The sequence below is a fragment of the Chiloscyllium plagiosum genome, unplaced genomic scaffold (genome assembly GCF_037043375.1).
Source record: "Chiloscyllium plagiosum isolate Xiang-an unplaced genomic scaffold, Cpla_swu_hap1 HiC_scaffold_27, whole genome shotgun sequence".
In the NCBI taxonomy this organism is placed as follows: domain Eukaryota; kingdom Metazoa; phylum Chordata; class Chondrichthyes; order Orectolobiformes; family Hemiscylliidae; genus Chiloscyllium; species Chiloscyllium plagiosum.
In genome coordinates, this window is record NW_028270165.1 from 5,279,853 (window position 1) to 5,299,259 (window position 19,407).

At 46.0% G+C, this 19,407-nt stretch overlaps 1 protein-coding gene and 1 long non-coding RNA gene across 2 annotated transcripts in view; one reads left to right on the forward strand and one right to left on the reverse strand.

Moving 5' to 3' along the window:
- Positions 1-14,716, forward strand: part of LOC148142932 (uncharacterized) — a 98,425-nt gene extending 83,709 nt beyond the window's left edge. Inside the window, exon 3 of the mRNA XM_087975764.1 lies at positions 12,507-14,716. Coding sequence (XP_087831890.1) covers positions 12,507-13,604 — 1,098 coding nt within the window. The 3' untranslated portion in view covers positions 13,605-14,716. The remainder of the gene's footprint in view (positions 1-12,506) is intronic.
- A 2,522-nt stretch (positions 14,717-17,238) lies between these two features.
- Positions 17,239-19,407, reverse strand: part of LOC148142933 (uncharacterized) — a 29,239-nt gene continuing 27,070 nt past the window's right edge. Inside the window, exon 3 of the long non-coding RNA XR_015751057.1 lies at positions 17,239-19,337. This is a non-coding gene — a long non-coding RNA (uncharacterized LOC148142933). The remainder of the gene's footprint in view (positions 19,338-19,407) is intronic.

Genomic DNA, 19,407 nt, shown 5'->3' on the forward strand with positions numbered 1-19,407 from the left:
GCTGTTGTGGGAAAGGATTCACTCAGTCGTCCCAGCTGCATGCTTTCCCTGGTCTGGCCTATATGTGACTCCAGACCACAGCAGTGTGGTTGACTCTTGACAGGCCATCTGCAAATGCGCGGGGGGAATCTTACTTGCATACAGGCTATGGGTTGCAATTGCTGAGTGAAGCAATACTTCCTCCAGGCTAAGGCTGCACCAAGGATCGAATTACAAAGGGACAACTCAGCTGACCAATAGTGAAGAAAGTGGGATGCAGGAGAGTGTGTGTATGTGTGTGTGTGTGTTTCAATAAAAAGCTACTTTTTGTGCACCTTTTTGCTGAGATGATCTGAAGCTGCCACAAAGTTGGGTCCCAACAAAAGTTACCTGAACTTACCGTCGGACTCAGACATTGAAGGCTATGAGATTCAACAGGTTTTTCTTTTAAAGCTGCTAATTTCTTTCAATCTCCGGCGGGAGGTTTCCAATGTCTTATATCAGAAGGAGCAGTCAATGTGTAGCTCGTATTATTAGAATTGTACATTTTTCAGGACTGATGGTTCATTATTTCCTCAGCATTGTAAAGTTTACTGGCAGCAGTGGGAGGGGTGGGCTGTTTTCACTGGAAACAAAGTTAAAATCCAGTTACAGTCCAACAGGTTTATTTGGAAGTACTAGCTTTCGGAGTGTTGCTCCTTCGTCAGGTAACTGTACAGCAGGATCATAAGACACAGAACTTGTAGCAAAATGATATATTGAACAAACCTCGACTGCTTTTAAGTGTTTCATCTTTAGAATGGGTTGCAGGTTTCAGTTCATTAGTATGTAAATCCCAAAACTTCTTTTCAGTCACAGTCTCGAGATAACTTCAGGATTTACAAAGAGGTGCCATCTCAGCTCAGACAATGCATGAAAGATGTGAGGTTCGAGTCTGTCTTGAGTCAGACTGATTCTGTTTCCAAAGTAGGAATTTATAAAATATTACATGGATTGACTGTCTGCAGATTGTGCACTTTTTGAGCAAAATAGAATGTATCTACAGACATAATTCTGCAAATGCAAATTCACCCCATGGTCTTATCTATGTGTGAATGCATGAGAGTGAGTGAGTGTGTGCATACACGTGAATCTGGCTGAGAGAGTGTGTGTTTGCATGTGTGCATGCTTGGTAAAGTGAGAGTTGCAGGAGTATTAGTCTGTGAGAGGATGTGTGTGTGGGTGAGAGTGTGGGTGGGTACATGTGTGTGCATCTGAGAGAGCACGTATATCTGAGAGAGTGCCTGCGTGAGTATGTGAGAATGTATGGCTGTGTGTGAGAGACAGAATGTGTACAGTGTAGTGGGGTCACCTGTAATGTAACATGAACCAAAGGTCCTGGTGCAGGCCAACCTCATGGGTTCCAAACTTGGCTATCAGTCTCTGCTTGGCCACTAGAAATGATTAAGCAGTTACACAATAGACACTGGAGAGGGCAGGGTGAGACTTGTCTTTCGATTTGCAAAAGGTGGAAGGCTCTGGATGATGTGATCCAGGGCAAACACATGTTGGAGGACCTTCAGCTCAGAGAGGTGGAGCTGGAAGACAGGTTGCTGACACGCTGGGAAGGCAAGGCGGAAAGTTAATCAGATGTTTTTTATTCCGGGAGATGGTCTTTCCCTCCGGACAGAGCCTTCTGATGGGATCAGTGGACAGGGTCAGTGGGGTGTGAGCCCGGGTCAGGCAGGTAAAGGTGATCTGAGAGAGGGCTGCAGGGGGGAGGAGCTAACTGTGCGGTGGGAGGAGCAAGAATAACGTTAGGGAGGGGGAGGTAAGGGACAGAATAGTGACGGGGATTGCCTCCGTTCTCTGCAGTTGGCAGCAGAAGCACAGAGGCATCAGAATCTGGTGCCAGGATTCAGGAACCACTGTGCTCTGGGCTGGAGAAGTGGGAAAGGGAGGTGCAATGGGTGTGGTCCAACGATGTCAGCAGGACACAGCCTCTGCTGAGGGCGCATGAGAAGTTAAAAGCTGCAAAGACAAAGCAGAACCTCAAAGCACTGGGTGGGATGGTGGCTCAGTGGTTAGCAATGCTGCTTAATAACGCCAGGAGCCTGGGTTTGATTCCATCCTTGGGTGACTGTCTGTGTGACGTTTGGCATGTTCTCCCCCTTGTGTCTGTGTTGGTGACCTCAGGGTGTCTGGCTTCCTCCCACAGTCCAAAGATCTGCACTTTAGGGTGGATCAGCTGTGCTAAGATGTGCAGGTGAGCTTGCATCTTGGATGACCATGTTAGTTTCGGTTCCTTTATTTGTAAATCCCAGAACTTTTTTAAACTTACATTCTTAAGATAGCTTTTAACAATAGATGTCATCTCAGCTCAGATAATTGAAAGTGAGAAATTAAAGTCTGTCTGTGTCCCAATGTTAGGTCAGACTGATTCTATTTCTAAAGTGGGAGCTACAGAATCTTACATGGATTTATGCAGTTTTTTAGTAATTCGGAATAAATGGACTTCTGCAAGGAAGTGTACAAACAACTGACCAGGAACACGACAGGCAACTACCAGCTGATCTGACCAAAGAACACAACTGTGAACTGACAGCATTCATCAAGACTTCTGATCCAATCCTTCCAGAAGCTCAGCACCCACGGACTAGTTGAATCCATGGACATGTCAGTACTCTACACCAGCATTCCTCACGATGATGGCATCACGGTAACAGCCTCAGTACTCAATACCAACAACTGCCAATCTCTGAGCACTGTCCTACAACTCATCCGCTTCATTCTCAACCACAACATTTTCACCTTTGGCAACCAGTTCTTCATCCAGACACATGGAACAGCCATGGGGACCAAACTTCCACCCCAGTATGCCAACATTTTCAAGCACAGGTTCGAACAAGGCTTCTTTTCTGCACAGGACCTCCAACCAACACTATACACCAGATATATTGATGACATTTCTTCCTCTGGACCCATGGTAAGGAGTCACTGAAACAACAATACTCTTTAGTATTTGTCTCATTTTTGAATATATGCAGCTCTATCAAGGATGGGTATCTCAGCACTTCTCTGTACCCGCAAACCACGGATAACCTGACAGTGCTACACTTCTCTCATGAAACATATTAAAACAGCCATCCCCTCTGGACAAGCCCTTCGCATACATAGGATCTGTTCAGGTGAGGAGGAACATGGCAGACACTTGGAAGTACACAAGCATGCTCTCATAAGAACGGGGTACAATGTTCAACTCATCAACTCCCAGTTCCAATGTGTCACAGCAAGAAACTGTAATGACTTCCTTTAGGAGACAGACACGAGCTGCAACCAAAATGGTACCCTTTGTTGTCCAGTACTTCTCAGGAGCCGAAACACCACGCCACATTCTTCACAGCCTGCAACACATTATGGATGAGGATGAGCACCTCGCCAAGACTTTCCCCATGCCTCCACTTCTCGCCTTCAATCAACCGCCAAACTTTAAACAGATAATTGGTCTCAGAAAACTGCCTGGCCTTCAGGACAACACAATACAACTCTGTCACGGCAGATGATGAAAGACGTATCAGAATGTTGACACGATTACCACCATGACACGTGAGGACACCACCCACCATGAGTGCAGGAGGTACTCATGTGACTCAGCCAACATTTTTTATCTCATACGCTGCAGGCAACGATGCCCTGAGTCTTGGTATATTGGTGAGACCAAGCAGAGGCTACAGCAACAGATGAATGGACACTGCACAACAATCAACAGCCAGGAGTGTTCCCTCCCAGTCAGGGAACACTACAGCGGTCTGGGACATTCAGCCTTGGACCTTCGGGTGACCATCCTCCAAGGTAGACTTCAGGACAGGCAAAAATGCAAATTGGCCAAGCAGGGGCTGATAGCCAAGTTCGGTACCCATGGAGATGGCCTCAACTAGTACCTTGGGTTCATGTCACACTACAGGTGACCCCACTATACTATGCATTCTCTCTCTCTCTCTCTCTTGCTCTCTCTCTCTCTCTCACTCACACACACACACACACAAGCATGCATTCACACAAATACATGCTCCTCCAAACCAACACACTCACACAGACTCTCTCTCATACACATACGCTCTCTCACACACACACACACCCTCTCACAGACTTATACCCCATTACACTCTCTCTCACTCACTCACTCACACACACATACACACCCTATCACAGACTTATACCCCATTACACACTCTCACACACACATGATCACTCGGTTTCTCCTGCACACACACACGCACACACATAAAAGTTTGTGGATTGAATTTGTACTTGCAGAATCGCATTTTATTTTGCTCAAAAACTCATACACGTAAGATTCTCTAATACCACGATAGAAATAGAATCCGTCTGACCTAACATTGGAACACAGACAGACGTTAACTTAAAACCTTCAATGCATTATCTGATTGAGATGACACCTATTGTTAAAAGCTATCTTGAGAACGTAACTTTTGAAAAGTTCTGGGATTTACATGTGAAGGAATCAAAACTAACATGGTCATTCTAAAAAATGGTAGAGGTAAGCTAAAGTTGTTTAATATTCCATTCCATTACACTGCAATCCTGTTGCTATAAAGTCTGTGTGTTATGATTCTGCTCCACAACCAACCGATGAAGGAGCAGCGCTTCGAAAACTAGTGATTCCAAATAAACCTGTTGGGCTATAACCTGCCATTGTGTGATTTTTAACTTTGAAAATCTGCAGTAATGCCAACGTCTCCATACAGCGCATGCTACTCGGTGTCAGCAACGCACTGCGCATGTTCCACAGTGTCAACAAGACATTACGCATGCTCACACAACAAGCGGAAACACTCCGTGACCTTGTTTTGATGGACCAATGAGAAGTTCTGGAGGACCGGATGGAGACTGATCCTCCTGCCAATCACAGCAAACCTATCGTCTGGATGCGGAAGTAGGACAATTAACTTTTGAAGTTGCTGGTGCTGCTGCTGCTGCTCCTCTCTCTATGAACGAAGATTGAGCTTCACCCCAACTGCAACTTCTTTCCTCTCTCCAACATCTGTGAGTACAGCACACTCTTTTCTCACCCCCTTCTCCATTCCGGGGTTGAGCTGTTGACTTGCAGGAACTGAAGGGAAACGAAGTGAATCCAGGGAGGGGACAGACTCTGGGAAAGTTAGTCCAGGTCTTTTTTCAATGGCAAATACAGGAGAATTGACATTTCAGGCTCGAGCCTTTCATCAGCAATGATGTGTGGATGAACAAAGGGGCCTCTGCGTCCTTCTAATCCAGTCAATGCAAGTTGTCAGACAGGTGCAGCAAGTAGTGAGCAAGGCAAGTGGTATATTAGTAAGAGGAATTGAGTTGAGAAGTGGGGACCCCTTCCTGCAGTTTGGTCGTAATTGAATATATCCAAGGCTGAGTTTATCTGATTTTTGAACAACAAAGATGTGATGGTTATGGGGGAGGCAAGACCAGTACAGGTCAGTTACAGAAACAGACCCTTCAGTCCAACTAGTCCATGCTGACTATGTTCTCAAACTAAACTGGACCCACCTGCCTGTGTTCAACCTATATCCCCCTGAACCTTTTATATTGGAGTCATAGAGATGTACAGCACAGAAACAGACCCTTCGGTCCAATTTCTCCATGCCTATCAGTTATCCTAATCTCATCTGTTTGCCAGCCCTGGGCCCCATAATCCCTCGAACCCCTTCTATTATAGACCAATCCAAATGCCATTTAAATTCTGTAATCATACCAGTCTCCACCACTTCCTCTGGCTGGTCATTTCATATATGCACTACTCTGTGTGAAAAGGCTCCCCTTAGAGCTCTTTTATGTCTTTCCCCGTTCGCCCAAAACCTTTAGTTCTGCACTCCCCCACCCCAGGGAGAAGACTTTGTTTATTTACCCTATCCATGCCTCTCATGATTTTACAAGCCTCTAAGGTCATCCCTCAGCCTCCGACGCTCCAGGGAAAACAGCCCCAGCCTATTCAGCCTCTCCCGAGAGCTAATTTTTTTCAAACCTGGCAGCATGCTGGTAAATCTTTTCTGAACCCTTTCAAGTTTCACACCGTCCTTCTGATGGGCAGGAGACCAGAGTTGCACACAATATTCCAAATGTGGCCTCACCAATGTCTTGTAGAGCTGCAAAATCACCTACCTCCCAACTCCTTTACTCAGTGCTGTAACCGATAAAGGAAAGCATACCAAATGCTGCCTTCACTGTCATATCTACCTGGGACTCTACCTTCAAGGAACTATGAACCTGCACTCCAGGTTTTGATCTGGGACTCCTTACAGAGACATGGCTTCAGGATGACAAGGATTGGATCCTAAATATTGAGGGGAGATGTGGCATTCAAGTCGAATGGGAAGCGAGGTAAAGGTAGAGGGTTGACACTGCTAATCAAAGCACTGATCACAGGGTAGTGTGGTGTCAGCTCGGATTTCAGGTCCTGGTTTCTTTGTCCTCTATTGATCTCCCTGTTCCCACAGTTGTTGTCTGTTCTCAGCTCTGCTTCATTTCTGCTGAAGCTTTAACCTCCTTTGACACCTTCTGGAACAATAAATCATTCAGTCAATCAAAGTCCAATCCACAATCTCCCAGCCTGTAAACCATCCAGACAAAGAGTATCATACCAGAAAATATAACAAAATAAGTGAAAAGTTAGAATTAAATAGGTGCTTGTGTCTGTTCATTGGCAAGTAAACTAGAAATAGGGGTCTGCCAGGATTCTTATAGTGCCCTGATTGAAGAATTCTCTCTCCCTTACATCTAAGTATTAGTACCCAGCTATGATTTATAACAATATTTACATCAACAGAAATAACGCATCTGTTATGCAATAGACATAGAGATATACAGTATGGAACTAGACTTTTTCTCTCTCTCATGTGTGTGCGCGCGCGCACACACAAACACACCGAGGTCTATGGGGTGAATTTGTATTTGCACATACCATCTATTTTGCTCAAAAAATGCACAATCTGCAGGCAGACAATACATGGAATATTTTATAAATTCCACTTTGGAAATAGAACCAGTCTGACTCAAAAACTGGGATACAGACAGACTCTGGCCTCACACCTTTAATGCATTGTCTGAGCTGAGTTGTCATCTTTTCTTATAAAACCTTAAGTTATCTTGAGCCTTAGAAGAAGTTCTGGGATTTACATATTAATGACACCAGCAACTCATTCTAAAAGATGAAAGACTTTACAATCCAGGTTTCTTCAATGTATCATTTCAGTGGCATGACTCTGTAATGTTTTGCTGTAAACTCAGTGTCTTATGATCTTATACTCCACAACAACCTGATGAAGGAGCAGTGCTCCAAAAGCTAGTGCTTCCAAATAAACCTGTTGGACTGGCGTCATGTGATTTTTATCTTTGCCCAGGTGAGGGTGGGTTGGCCCTGCTAAATTACCCATGGTGCTCAGGGTTTTACAGGTGTGGGAGAATTGTTAGAAGCGATTTGATTCCACCTTCTCATGACTGTCTGTGTGAAATTTGGTATGTTCTCCCTCTTCTGTATGCGCGGGTTACATCTGGGTGCTCCGGTTTCCTCCCACAGTCCAAGGATCTGCAGTTTCGGATGGATCGGCTGTGCTAAAGTGTCCAGGGATGTGCAGGTTAGAGTGGGTTAGCTATGGGGAACTGCAGGGCTGTAGGGTAAGTGGATGAGTCTGGGTGGGATGCTGTGTGGAAGGTCGGTGTGAATTTGATAGGTGAAATGGCCTGCAGGGATTATATAAATCTTCTGCTTTAGCCATATGTGGATTGAGAAATGATTGCTGTGGGAGGAGTAGGTTCCAGTTCATGGGACACTGCCCCAGTCCTGGGGAAGGTGGGAATTGTGCTGTCTCTCTCCCCACCCACTGCCCCCAACCATTCTCTCTCATCCCGCAACTCTCTGCCCCCCATTTTCTCTCTCTCCCCTTCATTCTATTCCTCCACCCTTTGACCCCCAAGTCTTTCCTTTCCGCCCCCACCACCCTCTGTTCCCCCCAGTCTCTCAATGGCCCCACACTCTGTCACCCTGTCCATTCTGTATCTCTTCCAACTCCCACTAAACTTTCTCATGCCTCGAACTCTCTTTGATCGCTGTATCAAGCTCTTCTCAGAAGAGAGAGAGAAAATGGTTGGTGATGACACTGCCTGGGAGATGGGGGTGCACGAGAAATGGCTGATCTTTCAAATTGAGAATAGCTAAAATAATATATTCAGAAATAGCATTAAAGTTTGAACGCATGTTCAATTTTATATTAAGACAAAGCTGCAGCCATCTTTCTCAAACTTGCATTGAACTATGTGCAGTTGAGGACAGGCTGTTCGGGGTGAATGAGGCTTTTGCCTAAAATGTCAATTTTCCTGCTCCTCGGATGTTGCCTGACCTGCTGTGCTTTTCCAGCACCACATTCTTGACTCTAATATCCAGCATCTGCAGTACTCACTTTCTCCTGTTAGGGGTGAATGGCCGATTCCTAGTCTTGAAAAATTGGTTCTCTTAGAAGGTGTAGAGGTGTATTCTACCTTCAAGAGAGTTGAAAAGCGAGCAGAACCACCTGACATAGCACCAAACATTGTGAACAAGGTAACAATTTAACATTTGGTCAAACAGCTCAGCTGGGTTGCCTGGAGACAAAAACATACTCAATTTTGGCCAATCGATTTAAATCTTGCCCCAAAATACTGAATTCCAATCAAATTTGAATTTAGTATTTTGAGAATATTGGTTAGCACTGCTGCCTCACACCACCAGGGTCGATTCCAGCCTTGGGTGACTGACTGTGTGAAGTTTGCACATTCTCCCCGTGTCTGCGTGGGTTTGCTCTGGGTGCTCCAGTTTCCTCCCACAGTCCAAAGATGTGCAGGTCAGGTGAAGTGGCTATGCTATATTGCCCGTAGTGTTAGGTGCATTCGTCAGAGGGAAATGGGTCTGGGTGAGTTGCTCTTCGGAGGCTCGGTGTGGACTGGTTGGGCCGAAGGGCCTGGTTCCGCACAGTAGGGAATTTAATCTAATCTAATATTAACACCAATGAAATGATTTGATGCTTTGGAGTACAAAATCAAAAAAAAAGTTGAACAGTTACAGGAGAACTGTCAAAAGACCAACAAATGTAGGCTGCTAGTGAGAACTCTGAGAGGTACCTGTCCAGAGAAGGAGTCTGCACAGAGAAAAAACATCGACACCGACCTGGAGAGCAAATCTACAGAGGAAGGTACAAAGAGAAGATTTAACAGCTGGCTGGTCTTGAAGTTTGAATCTTTCGGTAAATCTTAATCAGGGGTTTTTATTCGACTGGTATTATACAGGGGAAGGTAGAAGATAGGTTAGAGAAAGGAGTTGTAAATTGTTGTTAATTAATTATTCTCCGTTAGACGTTAATAAATAAAGTTGTTAATTTTAACTTTAAATACTGACCTTTGGGAATAGTTTCTTGGTTCTTGAATTTTCACAGATTACCACATGGGTTAAACCTTCTCTCTGTTGCTGGTTTAAATTAGGTGGGGGAGGTTGCACCCAGTGTTGTAAAATTTGAGGGCTTTTGTCTGAGATTTGAACTAGTTTAGACAGATTTGAATAGATTTGGCAGTACGAAAAATCCCAGCAGATTTAAACACTTGCAAGTTAGAGTCCGAGATCATTAAATAAAACTTTAAATAGTGACTTTTAGAAACAGTTCCTTACCTCTTGAATTTTCATATTATCACATGGGGTAAATCTTTTTTGGGTTTAAATTAGTGGGGGGTGCAGTCCGTGTCATAACAGTTCTGACGATGTAGAAATAGAGTAGTGGAACATGGAAACAAACTGTTTGTTCCGTGCCAGTCGGATATCCTAAATTAATCTTGGCCCATTTGCCAGCTCTTGGCCCATATCCCTCCAAACCTTCCTGTTCATATACCATCCAGATGCCTTTTGAATATTGTAATTGTACCAGCCTCCACCACTTCCTCTGGGAGCTCATTCAATCCACGCACCACCCGCTGCGTAAAATAGTTGCCCTTTAGGTCCCTTTTTATCCTTTCCCCTCCCACCCTAATATAAATCAATTGCTGCTTTTTCTGAACAGGCTCAGTGGCTGGCATTGCTGTCTTATAGCACCAGGGACCCGGGTTTGATCCCAGTCTTGGGCAACTGTCTGAGTGGAGTTTGCACATTCTCCCTGTGTCTGCGTGGGATTCCTTTGGTGCTCGGTTTCTCCCCACAATCCAAAGATGTGCAGGTTTGGAGAGGGCACTTAAGGGGAATTAACTTTCACACTTTTTTTCTACTCCTTAGGTCCCTTTTAAATCTTTCCCCTCTCACCTTCAACCTATGCCCTCCAGTTTGGGAGTCCCCTACCCTGAGGAAAAGATGAGTCGTCAAATAAAATGCAAAAGGAATAAAATGTGGAGCCGCAGGATAAATATAAAATGTCGCTCCAGCCTTTCTTGTCTCTGATTGTCATTTGGGCACAAAACCTGTCGGTAACACCAGCAACTTCACAGAGCATCTTGCGCATGCTCCTCGGTGACAACGCACACTGCGCATGTTCGCCGGTGTCAGCAAAACCTGCGCGTGCTCCTGGCTGTCCGCGGAAATTGCGCATGATCTATTGTTGGGCCAATAGGAAGCCCTGGAGGACCGGAAGGAGCGCGGTCCTCCTACTAATCAGAAACACCTTTATTGTGTGTGTCTCTCTCTTCATCTCAATTTATGGAGGGGACAGATTCTGGAAAAGTTTGGCCAGGTCTGTGTCTCAGTTGGCAAACTCATGGAAAATGCAGTACCACGATGTGAAGTGATAGCATTCCCTGTGGGGGGGGTGGGGAGGGAAAGCAGAAAGGAGATGCATTGTTTAAATGGTGATATATTGGGATGTGGAGAAAGTGAGGACTGCAAATGTTGGAGATCAGAGTCAAAAAGTGTGGTGCTCGAAAAGCACAGCAGATGAGGCAGCATCCAAGGAGCAGGAGAGTCAGCATTACAGGCACGAGCCCTTCATCAGGAATGTGTATAAAGGGGCCTCAGCGTCCTACCATACCAGTTAATGCCAGTTGTCAGATAGGTGCAGCAAGCAATGAGGAAGGCAAGTGGTATATTAGCAAGAGGAATTGAGTTCAGAAGTGGGGATGTCTTCCTGCTGTTATGGGATCATTGAATATATTCAAGGCTGAGTTCATCTGATTTTGGAACAACAAAGAAGTGGACGTTTATGGGGGAAGGCAAGAAAATGGTTTTCAGACCATTGCAAAACAGTTACCGAGTCAAACAGCACAGAAACAGTCCCTTCAGTCCAACTACTCCATGCTATGTTCTCAAACTAATCTAATCCCATCTGCCAGTGTTTGGCCTATATCCCTCTGTCACAAAGCTGGTCCTTTTTTCTAAAAGCTGGTCCTTCTTCTCAAGGATGCTGTGTCCTTGGTTTTTTTTCAGAGGGGTGGTAAAAAGACCCAAGCTCCGAAGCGACTGGTTTAGTACAGAGATGAAAAACGGTATTGAGAGGCATTTTTGGTTATGTGTGAACAGGTGAGACTTGAGGCCAAAGCTTTTATGTTTTAGAAGTGACCTCTACAATGAAAGGGGAGTGGTCAATCCTGAAAGCTGAAGTCTTGTTTGGGTGAGTTAAGCAGTGGGCTGTCTGGAGAAAGGCTGCTAATACTGTCTCCTTCTGCCCTTCTAACTTCAACTGTAAGCCTCTGTTTCAGTTTTACTTTGTTTAAGGGGTTTGTTTTTTTGGTACTGTTGTGTTCCAGCATTGCGAAGAGTGTGAAGAGTTTCTCCACAACTTGTACTGTACTTAATAAAGTTTGGTTGTTCACAGAAGTTGGCGTATTGCAGTGTAAGAAGCTCAAGCAAAAGAACTTAACAAAGGAACCTAAGGGATAATTCTTTCATGCAGAAAGTGGCGTGTTTAAGGAAAGAGCTGTCAGAGGAAGTGGTGGGTGCTGGTACAATTATGACATTAAAAGGCATCTGGATGGGTATACGATTAGGAAGGATTTAGACGATATGGGCCAGATGCTGGCAAATCAGCCGAGATTAGGTCAGGTTATCTAGTTGGCACGGATGAATTAGACCAAAGGGTCTGTTTCTGTGCTACATATCTTTATCAGTCTGGCTTGCCACTAACATTTGCCACATCTCTGGTGTCAGTGTCAATGCCTTGATGTCTCATTCTTAACCGGACTGGCAGTGATGATTTTTGTAATCTTTTCTTACAGACTATCTGAAGACAGAAGTTTCAAAGTCAACAGATAAAGGGCTCAAGTCCAAAATGTTGATTTTCCTGCTTATCTGATGCTGCTTGCTGTGCTGCGCTTTTCCAGCGACGCATTTTTTGACTCTGACTCTCCAGTGTCTCCATTCCTCACTTTCACGTCAATGTCTGACAGTCACTCAATCCATCAGGACCGCAACAATTTTCAACTATGATTCTGTGAGAAGGAGCAAAGCTTTCTTTTTGCTTCCTGTTTGAGTACGGGGGACTGGTTGAAAGACCCGACTGTTACAGCGCACTAAGTGTGGAGCCTGAAACAACTCTACTGCCTGGAAAGAAGAATTCACGGCGGGGTTGTACACGCGTGTGTGTGTGTGTGTGTGTGTGTGTGTGTGTGCAGCTGAAGCTTCGGCCATGGAGAAACCTGAGGCAACACTCCCCGTTGAGAAACCATGGAAGTGTGGCAACTGCGGGAAGGGCTTCCGTGTCCCATCTGTCCTGGCGGCTCATCAGTGCAATCACACTGGGAAGAGGCCGTTCTCCTGCCCCAAGCGGGCGAAGGGCTTTACTTGCTCCTGTGTCCTGCTGGCCCACCAGCATATACAGACTGGTGAGAGGACGTTTTACTGCTCTGTGTGCGGGAAAGGGTTCACTTGTGTGGACAACCTCCAGACCCACCAGCGAATCCATGCAGGAGAGAGGCTTTTCAGTTGCCACGAGTGCGGGAAAGCCTTTAGCAATTCCTCCGACCTGCTGAAGCACCGGCGAGTCCACACGGGGGAGAGGCCATTCAGCTGCCCAGAGTGCGGGAAGGCCTTCAGCGACTCCTCCAACCTGCTGAGGCACCGGCGGGTCCACACAGGGGAGAGGCCCTTCAGCTGCCCAGAGTGCGGGAAGGCCTTCAGCAATTCCTCCAACCTGCTGGCCCATCAGCAGGTCCACACGGGGGAGAGGCCCTTCAGCTGCCCAGAGTGCGGGAAGGCCTTCAGTAAATCCTCCAACCTGCTGGCCCATCAGCGGGTCCACACGGGAGAGAGGCCCTTCAGCTGCCCAGAGTGCGGGAAGGCCTTCAGCAATTCCTCCGACCTACTGAGACACCGGAGAATCCACACGGGGGAGAGGCCTTTCGCCTGCTCTGAGTGTGGTAAGGCCTTCAGCAATTCCTCTGACCTGTTGTCCCACCGGCGGGTCCACACCAGGGAAAGGCCATTCAGCTGCCCCGAGTGTGGAAAGGGGTTCACCCGCTCCTCCAAACTGCTGGCCCATCAATGGGTCCACACCGGGGAGAGGCCGTTTGCCTGCCCCGACTGCGGGCGGAGGTTCACATTGTCCTGCAACTTGCGGAGGCACCAGCGGGGGCACCAGTGCACCCAACAATCAGATTCCACCAGTGACGCTGCAGTGGGTCACCCCCAAGGCTGAACCTCTTGCCCATTCTGACAGTGGGTGCAGTGGGCTTTTTTTGTTTTGTGCTGGACTCACCATCCCCTCCCCGCCCCCACCCCCCCAAGCCCACCTACGTGGCTCAGGGGTGGTATGGTGACTCAGTGGTTAGTACCACTGCCTCACGATGCTGACCTGGGTTCAATTCCACCCTCGGGATGACAGTCTGTGTGTATCTTTCACGATGTCCCCCCCACATCTCTATGGGTTACTTCTGAGTGCTCCGGTTTCCTTCCCCTGGTCTAAAGGTGTACAGGTTAGGATGGATTGGCCCATCTAAATTGTCCCATAGTGTTCTGGGATGTGTAGGTGTGGTGCATTAGTCAGGGGTAAATGTAGAGGAATAGGAATAGGGGAATGGGTCTGGCTGGGTTACTCTGCGGAGGGCCAGTGTGGACTTGTTGGGCTAAAGGACCTGTTTCCATACTGTTGGGAATCTAATCTTTAAAAAAAAGAATTCCTCCAAGCGATACTGATAAAACATGCCGAGTTGGACAAAGTATCCCGTCAAGTTTGAGACAAACCCAGAGTTGAAGAAGTCGGAAGTCACACAACACCATGTTACAGTGCAATAAGTTTATTTGAAATCACAAACTTTAAGAGCATTGCTCTTTTATGAGTGCTGCTCCTTCATCACTTCATCTGGTGCCATGTGACTTCTGACCTTGTCCACCCCAATTCAATACCAGCACCTCCGCATCAGAGTTGATGAATGAGATTGGAGTTTATTCGGCCTGATTTAGTAAGATGTTCATTTGGAAACTCAAAACTGTCGGACCGACAAAGAGACACGAATCATAGAGTCCCACAGCAGGAGACAGGCCCTTCGGCCCAACATGGTCCATGCCAACCAAACTGTCCATCAACACTAAGCCCATTTCCTTGCACTTGGCCCATTTCCTTCCATACCTTTCCTATCCACTTATTTGTCCAAATGCCTTATAAATATTGTTAATGTACCCACCTCAACCACTTCCGCTGGCATTTCATTCCATATGTGTACCACCGTCTGCATAAAAAAAAAAGTTGCCCCTCACATTCCCTTTTATTCTTTTTCCTCTAACCTTAAACTGATGCCCTCTAGCTCTCACTTCCCCAACCCTGGGGTAAACGTCTGAGTGCATTCACCCTCTCCATGCCTCTCACGATCACTTCACTTCTCTAAGGGCCCCTGTCAGTCTCTAATGCTCTAAATAAAAATATCTTAGCTTGTCCAACCTCTCCCTTTTACACAGACCCTTGAGTCCTGGCAACATCCTTGTATATGTCTTCAGCACGCTTCCAAGTTTAATAACATATTTGTTATAGACACTGCCCTGTCTACCTATTTTGTTGGAAATATAGGACCTAATCCAAACTGGATAATCTGGCTGATGGGGCAGGAAACCACTTCCTTTCTTAAGAGAGAAGTCTCCTGGAGAGAACTGGCTGGCTGACTGATCTACTGACCCTCAGTGTCCCACTGCCCTCAGTTATCTGGAGGGGTGTCCACACATTTGCCTAAGGTGGTGCTTGAAACCTTTATCATCTTTGGGATGGATCCCCATTCATTCCGTGCTATGGAGTCATGCAGCCTGGAAACAGACACTTCAGACCAACCAGTCCATGATCCCTAACTAAACTAGTGCCACCCATCTGCTCCTGGCCTGTATCCAGTTTGTTAATAGTTTTGTTCATTTGTTCACCATGAGAGTTGGATAAATAAATTGCTGATTGTTGATTTTAAAGTGTTGGGGATTTATTCTTCTCACTAGAGCAGGTTACACCACTTTTCATGCTAATTTTATAGATTATTGGGCGACACTCTCCTCTGTTTGAGAAAGGTGGTGCTGTCAGCCTTCGCTTTATAAGAGTATTGACGTGATGTACTGCTGAAAGCAATGGAGTCAACATGAATCCCAGCCTCTCACTGTGGTTGTGGGTGAATCGCTTTAATTTGGCTCTTAACTCAGAAACTGCACACAATTAACTGCTGAAACAATGATTTACACTTTATTGTATGCAGCAACCAAAAATAAAACTCAAGTAACCAAGTTCAACCTCACTCACAACTTGGCTATCACCCAATTGATGGCAGAATTTAACTGAGTTTCCACCAACAGTTTGTCTCTGGAAGTATCCAGGGATTCAGTGCAGCATTCTTCTTCCAAGTACTGCTGCTGCATCTTTCTGGAGTTGCATTCTGGTGGAGACTCCTCGCTTTCAAATCTGTGGTGTGATGCTTCTTTAGTTTCTAACACCACCTTCTCACACTTCTGGAGATCTCCGGTCTGTAGCTTACCTTCTTATCCTCGAGGGTTAGTGGTTTGTTTGATACAGCCTTTCCTGCAAAAAACCCCTTTACGTCAGGGCCTTCCTTCCACAGACAAACTTAATTGTCCTTTTGTCATGAGGTTATTAAACGCTTAGCTCATCGGTCCCAGGAAACAACTTGTTGTTTTGCGTCCTTCTACCCAGGGATGACTAACTACCAGAAATTAGGCCATTCAGCCCATTGAGTCTGCTCCACTATTCAATCATGGCTGATATGTTTCTCAACCCAATTCTCCCCGTAACCCTTGATACGTAAGAATGATTGAATGGTGGAGCAGACTCAATGAGCTGAATGGCCTCATTTCTGCTTCTGAGGTCTTCTGATGTAGCAGTTTCTCAGTGGCCCTTTTGTTTCTTGGTCCAGAAAGAGTTACTGCTGACTCAGGGAGTTTGGAAAGTTCTGGAGTTTACAGGACCACACCACATTCCTCTCTGCCTCCTCCCAAGATACTGGCAATTCCCAAGATCCCTTGGTATCCCTGAAAACAATCGAGGTATCTGTAAATCTCTGCTGCTACTCAGGAACAGAAAGATTATGGGGACAGACTATGGAATTCTACTCCAGGATTCTCTCAAGGTAAACTTATAGGTTGAGTCAGTGGTTAGGAAGGCAAATGCAATGCAGGCATTTATTTTGATCAGACTTGAATATAAAAGCAGGGATGTACTTCTGAGGCTCCGGTCAGGCCACAATTAGAGTACTGTATGTAGATTTGGGCCCCATATCTCAGGAAGGATGTACTGGCCCTGGAACATGTTCAGAGGAGGTTCACAAGAATGGTCCAGGAATGAAAAATTTAACATATGAAGAACATTAGAGGACTCTAGGTTTATACTTCATGGAGTTCAGAAGGATGAGAGGGGATCTAATTGAAACCTACAGAATAATAAACGGCGTGGATGTTGGGAAGGTGTTTCCATTTGTAGGACAGACTAGAACCTGAGTGCTCAGCTTTCGTGTCAAGGGAAGATCCTTTAGAACAGAGGGGAGAGAAACTTCTTCAACCAGAGTGTGGTGAATCTATGGAATTCACCGCCACAGAAGGCTGCGGAGGCCAAGTTACTGAGTATATTTAAGACTGAGATAGATAGGTTCTTGAGTATCAAGGGGGTTAAGGGTTACGGGGAGAATGGGGTTGAGAAACGTATCAGCCATGATTGAATGGCGAAGCAGACTCAATGGGCTGAATGGCCTAATTTCTGCTCCTATGGTCTTATGATATGCTGATGTGTGGAGGGGTGAGGAGGGGGGAAAAAGAGATGAAGAGAGAAAGACAGTTAAAGTGAACCTCAATAGTGATGAAGGAAATATAAGAATTGTATGATAAATGGCAGAACACATAGGAGCACTGGCATACAGAGGGATCTGGGCATATAGATCCGTGGAAGTGGTAATGCAGGTGGGCACGGTGGTCAAGAAGGCACACAGCACGGTTCCTTGAGTGTAAGAGTTACGTTACAGCTCTTTATTCTGACCACATTCGGAATATTGTGTGCAGTTCTGGTCACTGTGCTACTGGAAGGTTGTGGGTGCTCTGGCAGAGGGTACAGACAAGGTTCACCAGGACATTGCCTAGTCTGGAGGGCTCTCATTACGAGCAGAGGAGGCATAAACCTGGATTGTTTTCTTTGGAAAAACAGAGGCTGAGAGGAGACCTCGACAAAATGATGAGACACACAGATTGGCTGGACAGGGGTGGCAAGGTAGCTCAGTGGTTCGCACTGACGCCTCACAGTGCCAGGGACCTGCATTCGATTTTAGTCTCAGGCAACTATCTGTGTGGAGTTGGCACATTGTCCCTGCACCCCACCTCCCGTGTCTGTGTGGGCTTCCTCCGGGTGCTCCGGCTTCCTCCTACAATCCAAACGTGTATAGGTTAGGGTGGATTAGCGAAGCTAAATTACCCATAGTGTCCAGGGAGAGGCAGGTTAAGTTGGATTGTCTGTATGTAAATTGCCCCAATGTTCAGGGATGTGTAAGTTTGGTGCATTAGTCAGGAGTAAATGTAGATAATAGGGGTAAGGGAACGGGTCTCTATGTGTTAATCTTTGGAGGGCCGGTGTTGACTTGTTGGGCTGAATGGTCTGTTTCCACGCTGGAGGGATTCTGTGATAGTCAGAGGCGTTTTTTCCCTCCAGGGTGGAAAAGTCAACTAAAAGAGGGCACAGGTTCAAGGTGAAAGGGGGACTGTTTGGGGGAGAAGTGGTGGGGGTGGGGAATTTACACAGAGGGGTGGTGGGTTTCTGGAACGCACTGCCAGTGGAGGTAGTGGAAGCAGGCATCTTAACAATGTTTAAGGTGTATCTTGATAGACACATGAAGGGGAGGTGAACAGAGGAACAGAAACCACACATGGGCAATAAATAGCAGGTCTAAGTAAGGATTAAGAATTAGCACAGGCTTGAGGGGGTGTGTATGCCTAAACCAAGTGAGAAGAGCCTGTGACTGTGCTGTATTGTATTGATACAGCTTTCCCCCACTATTTGAAAGTAGAGTGTTCCTTTCATAAGCTGAAATGGGCCTAAAGCGAAGAAGCAATTACCATGAATTAATTTATATTATGCCTTTCTTTGTAAAAGCGACAATCCTCTTCCGATTTCTTTCGGTTTGTGAGAACAGGTATTAATGTAGGTCTTTTGTAAAAGTGAAGTAGTGTAAAGTGAACTTTCGAAAAGTGGGGGATACCCTTATGCTGATGGAGGGGAGATGGGAGAGCAATGAAGAGGGGTGGATGGAGGCTCATGTGGAGAATAAACACAGAGACCAATTGTGCCTGGCCATGTGCTGGAGACTCAATGGGACAGAGACAAATGTATCTATTTCAGGTATACCTGCAGTATGCTCCATCCAGGATAAAAAAAAATGTCCTTCATCTGCTTCAGCATACAGGGCAGATGAGCAGTTTCTCCACAATGTGGACCAGGAGGTGATGCGACTGAGTGAAGCCTTTCCTGTGCTGAATGCAGGTGATTGGCCGCTGCCCGGTATATAAATGCTGATGAATATCGGGCAGGCGGGGAAGGGAAACCGTTCCTACACTCCCTGCATTTTCATGATTTCTCCATGGTGCAGGTGTCCTCGTATTTCTCCAGGTTCAACAATCAGTTGAAACTCGCTCACACTTACAGCATAGGTGTGGTGTTACTGGTGAACTGGTAATTGGAGGACTCTCATTCAGTCTGTAAAGCATGTTCCAGTCACTACTCTGGTGTGTGGGTATGTGAGACTCTGAGTTTCCAGTCACACTGACATTTAAAACCTAACTAAGCAGACAGACCTTCTCCCCTTTGTTTTCAAGGCCATCAATATCCAAGTCCTGGTGAATCAAGCGACTGTCAGACTTCGATGTGATGTTTGGTCTGAGATTTCTGCCTCCAAATTCTTCTCTTGTAATATTCCTGTGGAAAGAGGTTGCAAAGGTCATCGCTGTCAGTCCACAATAGAAAATCAAAACACACAATTCTAGTT